The sequence below is a fragment of the Vanrija albida genome (assembly GCF_041260175.1).
Source record: "Vanrija albida strain AlHP1 chromosome Unknown contig_1, whole genome shotgun sequence".
Taxonomy (NCBI): Eukaryota; Fungi; Basidiomycota; class Tremellomycetes; order Trichosporonales; family Trichosporonaceae; genus Vanrija; species Vanrija albida.
In genome coordinates, this window is record NW_027191420.1 from 854,285 (window position 1) to 869,051 (window position 14,767).

The 14,767-nt window shown below is 65.3% G+C and overlaps 6 protein-coding genes across 6 annotated transcripts; 2 read left to right on the plus strand and 4 right to left on the minus strand.

Annotated features, from left to right (window-relative positions):
• Window positions 1-164: 164 nt before the first annotated feature.
• GPI11 (Glycosylphosphatidylinositol (GPI) anchor assembly protein) lies at window positions 165-1,200 on the minus strand. Its single transcript, XM_069349023.1, has 3 exons — window positions 816-1,200; window positions 429-767; window positions 165-381 (listed from the first exon to the last, which is right to left on the minus strand). The coding sequence occupies exons 1-3, from the start codon at window positions 1,164-1,166 to the stop codon at window positions 199-201; spliced, it is 873 nt and encodes a 290-aa protein (XP_069212567.1). The 5' UTR covers window positions 1,167-1,200; the 3' UTR covers window positions 165-198.
• A 463-nt stretch (window positions 1,201-1,663) lies between these two features.
• Window positions 1,664-2,375, plus strand: Q8F55_000371 (uncharacterized protein; the record flags this gene model as incomplete). Its single annotated transcript, XM_069349024.1, has 4 exons — window positions 1,664-1,808; window positions 1,868-2,046; window positions 2,219-2,275; window positions 2,310-2,375. The coding sequence occupies 4 exons, from the start codon at window positions 1,664-1,666 to the stop codon at window positions 2,373-2,375; spliced, it is 447 nt and encodes a 148-aa protein (XP_069212568.1).
• A 274-nt stretch (window positions 2,376-2,649) lies between these two features.
• On the minus strand, window positions 2,650-3,822 carry Q8F55_000372 (uncharacterized protein; the record flags this gene model as incomplete). The annotated part of the gene is made up of 6 exons (XM_069349025.1): window positions 2,650-3,097; window positions 3,146-3,211; window positions 3,288-3,426; window positions 3,463-3,589; window positions 3,624-3,728; window positions 3,793-3,822. The coding sequence occupies 6 exons, from the start codon at window positions 3,820-3,822 to the stop codon at window positions 2,650-2,652; spliced, it is 915 nt and encodes a 304-aa protein (XP_069212569.1).
• Window positions 3,823-4,189: 367 nt separating this feature from the next.
• INT6 (eukaryotic translation initiation factor 3 subunit E) lies at window positions 4,190-7,934 on the minus strand (the record flags this gene model as incomplete). Its single annotated transcript, XM_069349026.1, has 10 exons — window positions 4,190-4,456; window positions 4,507-5,337; window positions 5,394-5,646; window positions 5,700-5,797; window positions 6,417-6,732; window positions 6,771-6,921; window positions 6,969-6,996; window positions 7,043-7,125; window positions 7,170-7,779; window positions 7,833-7,934. 10 exons carry the CDS (start codon window positions 7,932-7,934, stop codon window positions 4,190-4,192), a joined length of 2,739 nt encoding a protein of 912 aa, XP_069212570.1.
• A 2,968-nt stretch (window positions 7,935-10,902) lies between these two features.
• Window positions 10,903-11,874, minus strand: Q8F55_000374 (uncharacterized protein; the record flags this gene model as incomplete). Its single annotated transcript, XM_069349027.1, has 1 exon — window positions 10,903-11,874. One exon carries the CDS (start codon window positions 11,872-11,874, stop codon window positions 10,903-10,905), a length of 972 nt encoding a protein of 323 aa, XP_069212571.1.
• A 406-nt stretch (window positions 11,875-12,280) lies between these two features.
• Q8F55_000375 (uncharacterized protein) lies at window positions 12,281-14,052 on the plus strand (the record flags this gene model as incomplete). The annotated part of the gene is made up of 2 exons (XM_069349028.1): window positions 12,281-13,694; window positions 13,742-14,052. The coding sequence occupies 2 exons, from the start codon at window positions 12,281-12,283 to the stop codon at window positions 14,050-14,052; spliced, it is 1,725 nt and encodes a 574-aa protein (XP_069212572.1).
• Window positions 14,053-14,767: the final 715 nt, after the last annotated feature.

Here is a 14,767-nt window from a genome sequence, read left to right on the forward strand (position 1 = left end):
ACATTGCATCAAAGGTTGCGCGTGTGCGCGTGCAGCCTCCATCACGATCTCTCACAATCTCATAGTTCCGGCGTTGAACTAGGCTCATATGATACAAGACAGAGCATTGAGCAAGAACATTGCATGCATGGTGTGGGTGTTGGTGTGGGGTCGGGTCTATGAGATTGGCTGGGTGGTGGGGGCGGTGGCAGTGGCACCTTACTGCGCCTTGCCCTTGCGCTTCTTGGGCGCCGCGGCGGGGGCCTTGGGCTTGGGCGCGGTCGCCTCGACGTACTTGGAGACGTCTGCGCCGAGCGAGGCGTAGGCCGAGATGGCCCAGGAAGCGTAGCCCGCGACGACGAACCCGACGAGCGAGCCGACCATGGGCGTGAGGGGGTATGCCTGGGGGGTGGCGTCAGCAGCGCGCTCAGAACAAGGACGCGACGCACCTGCCACGGGCGGTCCCAGTCGAGCGCGAGGGGGAGCGCGCCGACCCACGCGCCGACGAGCGTGCCGGCCAAGCCGGCGGTGAGCGCGCGCTCGGCGGCCGTCTCAGGCGCCCACTGGCACACGATGCGCGTGAGGCGGTAGCGGGCAGCGATGCCGTCGTCGTGGATGGAGGGCACGCCGAGCGCGTACACGATCGGCGTGGCGGCGAGGAGCGCGAGGTGGGTCGCGAGCAGCGCCGTGTCGGCTGCGCGGGAGGCGATCGGCGCGCCGAGGAGCACGAGCGCGAGGTGGAAGAAGGCTGCGGCGCCGAGCGTGGTCGCGATGGTTTCTTTCAGGCGCTGGGGAGTTGGTCAGCTCGCCTCGCCCCCTCGGTACACGGAGCCCACCTCAGCGCCAGGCGACACGCCCCACAGCGCCGCCATCTTGCGGCTCCACCAGCCCATGGTGACGACAAGCCCGGCGACCTCCCACGCGAGCGTGTGCGTCGGGTTGGCGGTTATGGGCGTGAGCCAGGCCGGCTCTGGGCGGTCGCGGGACGAGCGCTGGGCCGCAGGGCTGGGGGCGGAGGAGAAGAAGTCGGACGAGCGCGGGAGCGCGATCAGCCCCGCGCCGAGGAGCAGCGTGAGGTAGGACAGCGACTGGAAGTAGGGCGCGAGGCGGAAGCTGCCTTTTGCGGCGGCGCGGGCGGACTGCGCGCCGGGGCGCGCGGGCGGGGCGTGTGTGGCGGGCTCGGTCATGCTTGGGCTGGGGGTGGAGGGGTCGTGGAGGGGGAGGGGAGGACGACGGCGAGGTCGAGGCGAGAAGACCGCGGTGGACTGATGACGGCGGCAGTGACGAGTGCTCAACTTTGGCGAGGCCGGGGCGGCCGTGGCGGTCGGCGCACGTGGCGCATGGCGATTAGGATCTCCAGAGCTCCAGCTATTTGTGCCCTCGGCCATTACGACGTCGTTGTAATCAGCGTGGCGCCGTCCACCGTCCGCGCTCGGCATCCTCGATATCCTCGACACTTAGCAAGCATAGCCGGGGGCATCGCGGTACCGCGTCGTCGTCGCCCGCCGCACGCGCCGTCGGCCCTCTCCGACTCGGAGACCGTAACGGGTGGACGGACGACCGCCGACCCGGCGCCGCAGCCTAACTCCGGCCTTGAGTCCGGCCCCACTCCCCCTCCACCCTTGACCAACTCGTCCCCTACGTCGCTACCTCCGGGTGGAGGCACCCCCCTTCCCTTCACACAATGTACACGCCCACGTATAAGAACCAGCGCGTCCCCCCCTGGGCCCTCGGCATCTGCGCGCTCGCCCTCATCGCACTCGGCAGCGTATTCATCTCGTGGTCCCCGTCCCCGTCCCCCGCCGCCGCCATGACCGTGCTGCATATTGGTGGGTCTGGGCTTGGGGGGGCCTCCCCCCGCACCCGCGCTCGCTGACGCTCGCGCTAGTCGGCTTCAAGGTCGCCAACGCGACCGAACTCCCCGACATCTCGCGGAACATGCTCGCGCTCAAGGACAGCTGTGTGCGCGACGGCCGCCCGTACATCCTCGACGTGCGCGGCGGGCGCCAGAGCAACAAGGAGGGGCATGATGGTGGTGTCCAGGTCGTGTTCCTCGTCGAGTTTGGTGTAAGTGACGTCCGAGCGAGCGAGCGCAGCGAGCGCGCGAGGCTGGATCGTGGTGCTGGCTCTTCTGGCCGCTGCGTGCTGGATCAAGGCAGATACCAGACCACAGTTGTCCCGATGCCGCGCGGCAGCTCCATCCCCTTCCCCCCCGCCCCACCCCCACTCACACCCCCAGAACCAGGCCGACGCAGACTACTACATCGACCACGACCCCGCGCACACCGCCTTCAAGGTGAGTACTCCGCGCGCTCCCCGCTTACCCCCAGACCTATCTCGGCACGACGTCGTTCACCGGCGCCACTGTCCTCGACTTTACCCCCGGCGAGTTCTAGTTTGCAGGAATGATGAACACATTACATCGGGGCTACAATGAATAGGCTACTGTGTGTAGAGGGAGGGGTCGCTACTGTGTGTAGAGGGAGGGGTCGCTACTGTGTGTAGAGGGAGGGGTCGCTACTGTGTGTAGAGGGAGGGGTCGCTACTGTGTGTAGAGGGAGGGGTCGCTACTGTGTGTAGAGGAAGGGGTCCGGGGTCGCGGCGTTCCGTGTGCTGGTGGTGCTGGTGCATGGCTGTATCGTCTAGTGAGCCGGCCTGCGCCGCGCCGCGCTACTTGCGGCCCCAGATCCCGCCCTTCTTCTTGGGCTCGGCGGGCGGGTCGGCCGCGGCGAGCACAGAGGCTGCCGTCGGCGCGGTCACAGGCGCGGGCGCAGCCGGAGGCGCCGCCGTACGCGCAGCCGCCGGAGCCTGCGAGCCCGACGCAGCCCCAGCGCCCGCCAGGGCCGTCGTGCTCCCGCTCACCACCTCCTCCTCCTCGGCGACCACCACGCCCTCCTGCCCGCCGCCGAACCAGCTCGACCACTTGCCCTTGCGCTGTTGCTTGCTGCCCGGCGCCTTGGCCGGGTCGCCGATCTGCACGACCGTCGCGTCGGCGCCGACGACCGCGCCCGTCCCGCTCAGCAGGTCGCTCGCGAGCGCCGCCTGCGCCGACGCGCCCGTGCTCCGCGCCTGCTCCTCGAGCCGCTTCTGGCCCTTGCCCGCGAGGTGGTGCTCGAGGCTGCGTGGGGTTAGCTGCGTCGTATTCCCCCTCCCCCTCACGACTCACACATTCGAGTTGCGCCAGTTGGTCTTCCACACGGCCTGGGCCACGTCGCCCACGATGGGCACAACGCTGGGTCGTCAGCTCTACCGCCCCTCGTAGCCTCGCGTGGCTGGCGCCACGCTCCGCGCTCCGCTCGGCCACCCACCCCACGCCAAACGCAACGGCGTTGTTGAAAACCATCTGCGCAACGAGCGTCGACGGCAGGTCCAAGTTCTTGGACGGCTTGATGATCAGCATGTAGCCCAGCACGCCGTTGGTAATGTCGCCGACGCCGGGGATGATGCCTGCTGTCAGCGTGCCCGACCCAGCCCACAACGCACCGATGAAGAAGGTCCAGCCGACCTTGAACCCGCACAGGTTCATCGCCTTGTCGAGGTTGTGCGCCCGCCGGCGTACCTTGCGGAGCACCTTCTCCTCCTCCTTTGTGAGGCCGGGCGGGATGTCGCGCTGGCGTGAGCACACACACGCCGGCGCTACCCACCTTGACGCGCTTCCGCTTGCCCTTCGAGTTGACGACGTACGTGTAGTACGGGTCCTCGGGCTCGAGCCGCTCGACGTGCGCCTGGATGTGTGGGGCCGCCCACTTCTGCGCGCGGTGTCAGTGTGGCTCGAAATCAGCCGCGCGGCGCGGCGCGGCCTAAGCAACATACCTTGGCCGCAGCCATTGCGATGGCGCTCATGCTGGTGGTGGTGGGTGGTTGGGGTTGAGACGGCGGGAGGGGAGGGGGGAGGGGGGAGGGGGCTGTGGAAAAGAGCGCCGCCGTGCCGACCCGTATTATATTGTTGTTTGGCGCGTCACGCCCAGCCAGAGCGTCCAGCGTCGCCGCCGTCACCGCCCCCCCCCCAAAGGTGGCAACTTTTGCGGAGCAATGACGCACAGGGCCGATCAACCAACTCGTCGTCGTCGCAACTTTGCCCCCGACGATCCGCCGACGAAACCGGTGTCGTCGACGCCATCACTCACGCGACCATGCACCCACCTACACCCCCACACCCGGTAACGAATGTATGCAATACATGCTAAAATCCCGCATCTCTCGTCCTACTCTAAGCAGCCACCTCGCCCTGAGGCGCGCTCTCGGCGGCAGCAGCAGCCGCTGGGGCTGGTCGCGACTGGCGGTCGCCACCGCCCGTTCGTCCGCCACGTCCACCGCGGCCACCACGGCCACCACGCTCGCCGCGCTCGCTTGACCTCTGCTCCGACGTGTTCTGCATTGCGTACTGGATCGCCTGCGACCGGAAGGCGAGGCCACGCGTCGTCTCGATAAGAGTGGCCGTTGGCGTCGTGTGCGGCCTCGAGATGTGGAGCATGTTCTGGGGAGCAGAGTCAGTCCTGCCCACAGGCGTGGCCACAGTCTACTCACCGACTTCAGGTCAATCTTCGCGTCCACACCCATACGCGAGTCACGGATAAGGTTGACAATCCACTTCTCACCGTCCTCGTTGGACAGGTTGAGCGTCTTGGACAGGTCGCTAATGTCGATGCGCTGGTGGATGCGGCAGAAAATCTCCGACACGAGCCAGCGGGCGTTCTCAACAAACTCGTCGGCAAAGTCTGAGAGGAAGAAGTCCGCGCGCACAACGCTCTCGGCAACGGCCAGACGCTGCTGGGCCTTGTCAAAGTCGAAGTCGGCAAACAGGTCCTTGAGGAAGGCAGTGACAGGGTCCGAGTACTGGTACTCCTCCATCTGGACAATGCGCGTCAAGTCCTTGACGTGGTCGCGGTTCGAGCGGCTGCCGGCCGGCTTGGGGGCACGGCGCGAGATGATGGCAGCGGCAACGAGGTAGCGGAGGAGGTGGGGGCATGAGGTCTGGATGGTGTTGAGGTAGGCGGGCGAGAGGAACATCTCCAGGAGGCTCTGGCAGCCCTGGCCCTCTCCGAGGTTGAAGAAGACAAAGAGCGACCAGTGCAACAACCAGGTGCGGGCCTGGAGCTGGTTGAGAGGCTTGGCCTGGGCCTGGCTGTGGGGGTTGTCGATCAGGTCACGCAGGTCCTTGATGTCGGCAAGGGCAGCCTCCCAGTCTCCCGACAGAATGTTGGACGCAAGCTTGCCCCAGTGAGCAGACGTGTTGAGCTCAACCGAGGGCGAGAAGATGAGGAAGTGGTAGAGGAAGTTGGCGGCATCGGTGTACGAACCGATCGAGTACTGGAACTGACCAAAGTGGTAGAGGGCGTTGATCTGTTCCAACGAGATCTGTAGCCATTGTTCAGCGACCGCGCACAAACCTCCACCGCAACAATACCACGTACGTTGTACTCGGCTTTCAAGAGGTCGAGGTTCTTCTCCTTGTCAACGTTGCCCTTGAGCTTGGCAACGGCGTCGGGGTCCTCAATGACCTTCATGATGGGCTGGGCAGCAGCCTGGAGGCTCTGGTAACGAGCAGTCGCGTCATCACGGAGCTTCTTGAAGTCCTGGGCCTGAACAGTCGCGCCCTCGCTCTTGGCCTTCTCGTACACCTCCTCAATGTAGTTGACGAGGTTGGTGCCCTTGACAAGGTCGTACCTGTGGTTGTCTCAGCATTGGCACTTCTAATACGCAACGCGCGCGCGACGCACTCGGCCTTGATCACCTGGGCGGCGGGGAAGAGGCCAGAGCCCTCGAGGTGCTCAAGGAGCGGGACAGCCAGGTGGCGGTCCAGCTGGGGGATGAGCTTCTGCGATAGCGGTCAGTACATCATGTTCCCAGGTCGGCGGCGCGGGACACTCGCTTGGGTAAGGTCGTACTCGGCCATGATGGACAAAGTCGATTTTTTTGGCGCGGCGATGTGGTGGTCGTCTGTCGCGTGTGGTCTAGTCGTCCCGGAGTGTCGCTCGTTGGCGATGCCGTCTCCTTGGTGGGTCGTGGGGGGGATGGGGGTACTCGGTCGGTAGCGAACGCGAGTTGTATAGGCTTGAGCCGTCTAATGTGTTGTCGAGGTGGGCTGCAGAGGCCACCACCACTCGTTCACCACCACACGGCCACCACCCTCCCTCCCACCGCACAACGCTGCACAAAGCCAGCTCGAAAACCAAGGACCGGCCAGGGACGACTAATCCCGAATCTCCGCCCTGCACCAACTACTGCCACGTGACTGTGGCAGCTGAAAACGACGCTCGACTGAGGTGCGGTTGGGTCCAATGCATGCAACAAGCTGTAAATCTCATACAGAACAGACGACAAAACACAAGTGGTGCCAAAAGCATGCTCAGAGGAAGAATGTCCTCCGCGAGACCTCCATCTTGGGCTGGGGTTGGTGTCAGTCGCGATCCTACACCCCATTGAGCGGTCCTCACCTTCCACTTCCACTCGTACTCCTGCTCCTCGTCGAGGGCGGGGATGGCCTGGCCACTTGGTGTCGTGTTCTTGGGAGCCGCCTTGCCGGTAGCAAACTCGGCAGCAGCCTCGTCCTCGTCCATCTTCTCCTGCGCCTCGGTCTCCGAGTCGTCCTCCACGGCGTACTCGTCGTCCGCACCGGCGTCACCACCGCTGGGCATGCGGCCGTCGCCAGCACGGACTGACGGGAGGCCCTTGCGCATCCATCGCAGCTTCAGGGTGAACCGGGGGCCGATTTCCTGGAGCTTGGCTGAGGTCGCCGAGGTGAAGGCGTATCTGAGTGGGTTAGAAGGTCACTTCCACGAGGCACTCACCGGTGGCGACGGAAGAAGAGGAAGTCGCGCTGGTTGTGCAGGGTGACGACCTGGCGACCGCGGAACTGAGGGAGAGGAGGGAACAGAGTGCCGAACATGCGACCGACGGCGTTACCCAGCAGCGTCGTGAAGCCGTTCAGAATGAGTTCAGCTGGAGAGGGTCAGCTGAGCGTTGGTGGGAGTTAGCGAGCTGCTCACGAGAGTGTGCCGTTGGTCGGGCATGTCCCTTGCAGAGGTCAGCACAAAGCATGGTTGGTCCCGAGCGCACTCACGTAGATCTCAGAGCCGAGCTGGACGCTGCTAAGCTTGAAGTAGGCAGTAGGACCAGCAGGAAGATTGATGAGAGTGATGGCATCTGAGGTGTCAGCGGATGGCCAGAAGCACACGCAGCATGCTCACTTGGCGCCTTGTGGTCCTCGTTGACAATGACCACGGCCTGGAAACCACGCTTGGCTCCCCATCGCGCGACGCGACCCAGCTCGAATCCTCGTCCCTTTGGCCGCTTGAAGAACTCGCCGCCAGGGAAGATGCTCTTGAGGTCGTCGCAGAACGCGTAGGTCGGCTTCGAGGGGCCAGGCGATGTGGTGATGAGGATGCGGGGAGGACCGGTAGGGATAGGCAGCTGTTCCTCCTCGACTGCCTCAGCCTCCTCCTCGTCAGCCTCCTCGGCCTCGTCGCCGCCCTCGTCGCCGCCCTCCTCGGCGTCGTCCTCCTCGACCGCCTTGCCCTTTCCTTTCGTCGAAGGCTTGGCAGCCTCCTCATCCTCCTCTTCCTCGTCGTCGTCGTCCTCATCCTCGTCCATGCCCTCGTCGTCGTCCTCGGCAGGGGCGTTGACTAGCCTCGAAGCCTCGGCGGCGCGCTCCTCGGCAGCACGGAGCGCTGCTGGGTCGGCGGTGAGGTACGACGACTGGTCGTAGACACGCGTGTTGTCGATCGTCCGGGGAATGTTCTTCGCTAGACGCTCCTTCTTGAGCTCTTCGCCGCCCTCTCCCTTCTCGGCCTTGCGCAGCTGGTCGTGCGTCAGAATGGAGTCCTCGACTACAACTCAATAACAAGACCTACCTCCATGCGGCGCTTGAGCTTGACCTGCTCCTTGGCCCTCCGCGCCTTGCGGTGCTCCTCTGACCGCTTGACGGCATTGGCGATCTTCTTGTCGCGACCCATGTTGCTGTTGCTGTGATGAATGGTTGACCGCGGCAACTCTTCGAGGTGTAATCTTATTGCAGGTGGACCACTGAAGCTTCGAAATCTTGACCCGCCGGCCGAGGTTACCCACGGTGGACCTCTGAGTAATTTACGTAAACGGTCCCTGAAGATCACTCTGGCTCGCGCCCGTCAAAACAAGTCGCGTCAACCAAAATGCGACGAGCAACAACAACCCAACTCATCCATCAAACAATGCCGGGCATGCTCACCTCTCGCAGTGGGCAAAGTGGCCTGTCAAGAGTCAACTCGTTCAAGCGTGAATGGGGAGACGACGATGCCAACCAGCAGGCATCAAGTTCGGCCCCTTACGAGTGGTCACCGAGCCCCGAGCGGTGAGTTCACAGACCTTCCCTCACGGACCTTCCCTTGCAGACGCGTGCTGACCCGCGTCTAGACCAAAGCGCGAGAATGGTGTCAAGCTCGAACCTGGAATAAAACGCGAGCCTGCAGTCAAGCTTGAGTACGGTGTGAAGAAGCCTCCCACCATGCCCCTCCCCACCACTGTACCGACCGCCGACGCCCACATGACGCCAGCAGAGCGCCGTCGCAAGGCTATTCTGGCCGCGATGAATGAGAATGCCCCGGCACCTTTGGCTCCTGCGCCTGCCCAGTCGCTACCTTCGCTCGATGATGACAGTGACTTGCCTGTCATGAACGTCGTTCGTCCGAAGAGGCCGATGCCTTGGGACGCCGGCTATCCGTGAGTACCCCCAGCCTAATTCGCTGACCTTTCGTAGTGCTGCCAAGAAGGTTCTCAGCCGATCCGACTCTACTGCTTCTTCTTCCTCGTCCAGCAATGCTAAGAAGAAGAATGACAAGCCTCACATCCCCACGATTAGCATTGACCAGGTGCTCTCGTTGAGCACAGAACAACAGCAGGTTCTCCGTATGGTGGTCGAAGAGGGAAAGAACGTCTTCTTCACCGGCAGTGCGGGTGGGTGACCCAGGTGTTGACAGCAGAAGGCATAACTGACATAAACAGGCACTGGCAAGTCTGTCCTGCTCCGTGAAATCATCAAGGGCCTTCGCAGGCAGTATGTCAAGTCACCGGACGCGGTTGCTGTCACTGCATCAACTGGTATCGCGGCGTGCAACATTGGTGGAGTCACGCTCCACTCCTTTGGTGGCGCCGGCCTCGCGGAAGGTGACGTCCAGCACGTCGTGAAGAAGATCAAGATGAACAAGAAGGCGGCCGCCCGCTGGACGCGCACCAAGACTCTCATCATTGACGAGGGTGAGTCCGACTTTGGCTGATTGAGCTAACTGTTCAAGTCTCCATGGTCGACGCCGACTTGTTTGACAAGTTTAACAAAATTGCGCGCATCATGCGCAGGAAGGATGTTCCTTTTGGTGGCATTCAGATTGTTGTGACTGGCGACTTTCTCCAGCTACCTCCGGTCACCAGGGGCAACACTGAGCCTCGCTTCTGCTTCGAGGCCACGACCTGGGAGGAGACGATGGACAAGCAGATTGTCCTGACTCAGGTCTTCCGTCAAAAGGATCAGAGTGAGTTGCGCGCGTCTGGCGGCGCTAATTGTCCAGGGTTCGTCGACATGCTCAATGAAATGCGCTATGGAAAGCTGTCATCCGCCTCCATCAAAGCTTTCCAAGATTTGAATCGTCCCCTCAGCGACGATGATGACATCGAACCGACCGAGCTGTTCCCCCGCCGTGAAGATGTCGAGCGTGCCAACAGTCAACGCTTGCGAGCTCTTAACACGGAGAGCTGGACCTATCAAGCGACCGATGGCGGTGTTTCCAATGCGGAACAGCGCCAGAAGCTCCTCGCCAACTTCATGGCGCCTCAGAACATTGAAATCAAGATCGACGCTCAGGTCATGCTTATCAAGAATATCTCGGAGACTCTTGTCAATGGTAGCATGGGCAGGGTCATTGGTTTCTCTCACATCGGCCACTTTAGGGTGGACAGCAGTAATCAATGGCTGCAAGATGGCGAGGAGCCCGACCTTGCGGACGTGCCCGAGGACAAGAAGGAGAAGATACGCGAGCTTTTCAAGGCCAAGGCTCCGCCACCCAATGCCAAGCCGCTCCCCGTCGTGAGGTTCAAAGTTCCAGGCGGTTTTCGTCAGGACTTTCTGGTGCAACCCGATAGCTGGAAGACGGAGCTGCCGAATGGCGAGGTCCAGGCGTCTCGCTCGCAGATCCCGCTTATTCTGGCATGGGCCATGTCGATTCACAAGTCGCAGGGGCAGAGTGAGTACAGCGTCAAGTCGCTGCCTGTGCTGCTGCGTCAAGTCGCTGCTTGTGCTGACATTGCAGCTCTCCCAAAGGTCAAAGTGGACCTTGGCAAGGTGTTTGAGAAGGGGCAAGGTGAGTCGGTGTGTGTTGCTGCAATGCTCACACCCCAGCCTACGTCGCGCTCTCCCGCGCGACATCGCTCGAGGGTCTCGAGGTGCGCGGCTTCCGCGCCGAGAAGGTCATTGCCCACCCCAAGGTGGTGCGGTGGAACAGCAAGCTGGAGACGCTCGGTGGTGGGAGCGTGTAAAGCCATGACCGCATAGTTTCGTATCTGAACCCACACCTCGGCACGGGCCGAGCCGCATTCACAGAGCAATCACAGACGCATTCACATGTTCAAGAGCTGCAATGGTAGAGCTCGCTTCTGTATCATACATATCATGCAGGCATTCGACTGGCGAGGGCGTGGTGGCGATAAGGCGTGCTAGGGGCGATGGAATACAACGTGTCACAGGGAATGGGGCGAGATGTGCCGGGAAGGGCAGAGGGGAGCCGGGTCGGCATTGGCCGTCGTGTCGAGGTTGGTGCTGACGGCGTCGGGTCGTATCAAGTCGGTATTGGCTGCGGTGCCGAGGCTGTCGAGGTTGGTGCCGGCGGTCGTGTGCAGTTGTCGGGCTCGAGTCGAGCGACGTCAACGTCGACGCCGGCGCCGACGCCACGCCGGCGCCTACAGATCCGAGACCCTCCGGCCAACAAGCAGCACCTTGGTCTCGAGATCCGTGGCGCGCTCGCGAGGCCAGCCGTGCAGCTCGTCAACCCAGACCCGGGGGAGCGCCGACGCGCCGTACTTTGCGCCGGCCAACGACCCCGCAATCGCGGCCACCGTGTCCGTGTCGTCGCCGGCGCGGACGGCGCGCTCGAGCACGTCGACGAGCGAGTCGCCGTGATGGATCGCGCTCCACGCGGCCTGGAGCGCAGCCACCACCCAGCCGTTGTTCTTAATCTCGTGCGGCTGCAGCCCCTCGGCCTCGGCGATCCGCTCGCGCCACACTTCCGCCCTGGCCTCCGGCAGCGCGCCCAGCTGGCCGACGAGATCGATCTCCCCCGTGTCGACGGCGTGCGCGATCGCCAAACTCCAGAGCACGCACGCGTCGCCCGCGTCCGCGTCGTGGTGCGTCAGATCCGACTGCGCCCTCGCTGCCGCGGCCACGGCGTCCCTGTCGCCGAGGTACCCCAGCGCCACTGGGCCGGTGCGCATCAGGCTCCCGTTGCCCCCCGAGCGGCCGGTCACGTCGTGCACCTGCGCCGCGGCGGCGCGGCACAGGCGCGCGACGTGGCCGGGGTCGTCGGCGGCGTCGAGGCCAGCCAGGCGGCCGAGCTGGCGCTCGAGCGCGCCGAACACCTTGCGCGTTTGGATGCCAACGTCCTTCGCGCCGTGCGCCCACCCGAGCCAGCGGGTCACGACGCGGCCCAGCGCCGCGTCGGTGCGCAGGTCGCCGCCGGCCGCGAGCTCGTCGAGCAAGGGGATCGCCATGGCCGTGTCGTCGGTCCACTCGCCCCGCTCCCACGGCCCGCCGGCCTTCCACTCGATTGGGGTCGGCGGCAAGACGGCAGGCTTGAACTCGTAGGCCGCGCCGAGGGCGTCGCCGGCCGCCGAGCCGAGGACAGCGCCGAGCGCGCGGTCGGTGCGGCTTGTCATGTTGCGCGAGCGAGCGTAGCGAGCGAGCGAGAAGGGGTGGGTTTGGTGGGGTGGGTCGTGTGGGATCGATGGGATGAGGAACGAGGAACAGAGTGAGAGTCGTTCGTCGATGCCGCGACGCCGCCGTGACGTAGCGTGTTTCATCCCGACGGGTTGCTGGCGGCGGGTTACTGGCGGCCTCGTCGCTTCCGTCGGCTTGGACGCAGTCTCGACCTCGTCGGACTGCGACGACTGCGCACATCGCAGCAACGTCAAACACTTTGTACTGCGACGCCGCGCTGCGACAACACGACACACATGCATGCACGTTCCTTTGCTCTTGACATTGTACTCACCCGCTGATGCGACCCACAGCACGCTCGACGCCGCCAGCGACGACCCCCACACCCACGCCCCCGCCCCCGCCATGATCCTCCCGCTCGACACAAAGGACCCGCTCTCCGACGACGAGGACGAGTACGTCGTGCCGCCGTCGCCGGTGCCGCGGGTCCCGCCCTACGCCGCGGCGGGGTACACGGCATACGACGACGACCCGTACGGCCCGGGCGAGGACGCGCCGTTCCTCGCCGCGCCCGGCGACATCGAGCTCGCGCCGCCGCCGTACTCTGTGAATCCCGAGCCCGCGCGCAAGCGCCCACCGCTCGCCCAGCGCGCGCGCACCCTCCTAGCCCGCGGCAAGTTCCTCCTCGCGGCAGCGTACCTCGCCTTCGCGCTCTACCTCGTCTTCGGGCGCCACCGGCACCGGCACTCTGGCCGGCTGCCGTTCGGCGCGTGGGGCCGCCCGCAGCGGCCAGACGGCGTGGCAGTTGCGTGCGCCACGTTCAGCGCTGCGCAGTGGCGCGACGAGGGCTCCGCAGCGCGCAGCACCAACGCCACGTTCCTCCTGCCCATGCACGCTGGCGCCGAGCTCTTCGCGCACCTCCACGGTGCTGCCGGGAAGGTGTTCGTCACGACGTTTGACGGCGACTCGGACGCCGAGCACGCGGCGGTGGCGGGCGCGGTGGGCGGCGCGGGGCTGGCGAAGGGACAGTACGTCCGCGTCACGGTCGAGGCCGTGTACGACGCGGCCGGGGTCGCCGCCGGCGTGCCCGCCACGAGTGGCACCAGTGCGGCGTGGGCGGCGCTCGAGGCTGCCGACGTCTGCCTCATGCACCGCGCCGCGAACGGCACCCGCCACTCGCTGCACCACCTTGCCCGGCCCGGCGTCGGCGTCGGCGTCTACGGCGCAAAGTCGGAGGCCAACGGCAGCGCCCCGCTCCAGTTCCGCATCCACGTCGCGCTGCCGGTTGTCAAGGCGGCAGCTACGCCGCAGGCCTCGCTCCTCGCGGCGATGCTGGATATGCTCAGGCTCACCCGCCCCGTGCAGCCCCGCGGCGCCATCCCGCCGCTCAGCATCCGCGTGGGCGAGGCCGACGTGCTCGTCGCGGATGTGCGCGCCGCGCGCCTCGGCGCCCTGGCCGTCGAGAGCAAGCGCGGGGACGTGGCCGTGCACCACGTCCGCGCCGAGACGATCCGCCTCGCCACGCTCGGCACCATCGCCGCCAACGTGACCGCCTCGCACATGGTCGCCGTGTCGACGCCGAGTGGCCAGGTCGACCTCGACGTGAGCGTCGGCAGGGCACCGGCGTACTCGTTCTACCCCCGCCACCGGCACCGCTGGTCGCACGCGCAGAGCGGCGCCGACGCCGACTGCGCGCTCCCGCCACTCGCCGTCGACGTCTCGGTCAACAACGCCAACGCGACGGTGCGCCACAGCGGCTGGGAGGTGCCGTGCCGCGGGCTGAGCGAGCGCATCGTGTCGATGGTCGGCGACGTTGAGGGTAAGTGGGAGTTGCGGGAGGGATAGCGAGCCTCGCTGACGCCCCAGCGTACCACCACCCGCTGTACCAAGGCCCGTTCCGGTTCGCGTCGACTGTGGGACAGATCGACGTCGGCGTTGCGCGGGGCCTGGCCGACCCGCTCGGTCTTGGGCGGGTGCGCAACGTGACGGTGGACGCGCGCGAGGGCGTCACCTCTGGCCGTGCGCGGTGGCTGGTGGCGGAGGCGAGCGAGCACAGCGACGACGGCGGCGGCACGCCCAACGACTGGACCCATACCCACGACCGGGGCTGGGCCCACCCCCACACCCCCGGGCTCACGATCGAGGCGTCGGTCGGCAGCGTGCGCGTCGAGCTGTAACGCACTAGCACGCGAGGCATGTACAGGACAATAGGTTGTATCGCTAGACCCCTGGTGGGGCATGTATATTTCGGTTGATTGACGAGGAGGGGGTCTGGAATGGAAGGGCTGCTGCGGTGAATGGAAGGGTGCGGCGGAATGCCTGCCTGCGTGGCTGCAGTGGAGCTGGCTGACGGCAGGTGAGTCGCCTGCACGACGGCTCGGACGAGCTAGCACACGACTGGACGACGGCGAGCACGGCGAGCAGCTCGGACGAGCTAGCTGCTTGCGCCGACTGGACGACGCGGCGGTTAGGGCCAACTCTAACGGGGTATGGGGGCTATGTTGGGCGGGTGTGGCGGCGTCGTCGCCACGACGCCGGCGACTAACCGCAGGCGGTGGACGGGCCTGCCGAGTGGAGTGGGAGGGTGGGGGTTGGGGCGGGGTGTGTGGTGCTGCTGTGCCTTTGTGCCACGCTGTCCACTGGGCCTGTATCACATGCGGTGGCCGTTTCAGTTTGACCCGTCGTGCGTGCCCCTCGCCGTCGTGGCCAGACTCTGCTCGGCGTCAGTCGCCGCCGGGGCTCGACAATCCCGACGATCCTCGCCAAACGCCCGCCCGCCCGCCGGCGTCCCGACCCTGCGGCGATCCATTGCCAGGTCCGCTCCGGCGGCAGCACGCCCGTCGCCACGCCAGACCCACCCGCCTGGAATGGCGACGGCGATGCCTCGGCGCA

Coding starts and splice junctions, on each gene's coding strand:
- GPI11 (XM_069349023.1), bottom strand. CDS start 1,166: ATGACCGAGCCCGCCACACACGCCCCGCCCGCGCGCCCCGGCGCGCAG. Junction 768..815: donor GCGTGTCGCCTGGCGCTGAG/GTGGGCTCCGTG, acceptor CCAACTCCCCAG/CGCCTGAAAGAAACCATCGC. Junction 382..428: donor ACTGGGACCGCCCGTGGCAG/GTGCGTCGCGTC, acceptor GCCACCCCCCAG/GCATACCCCCTCACGCCCAT.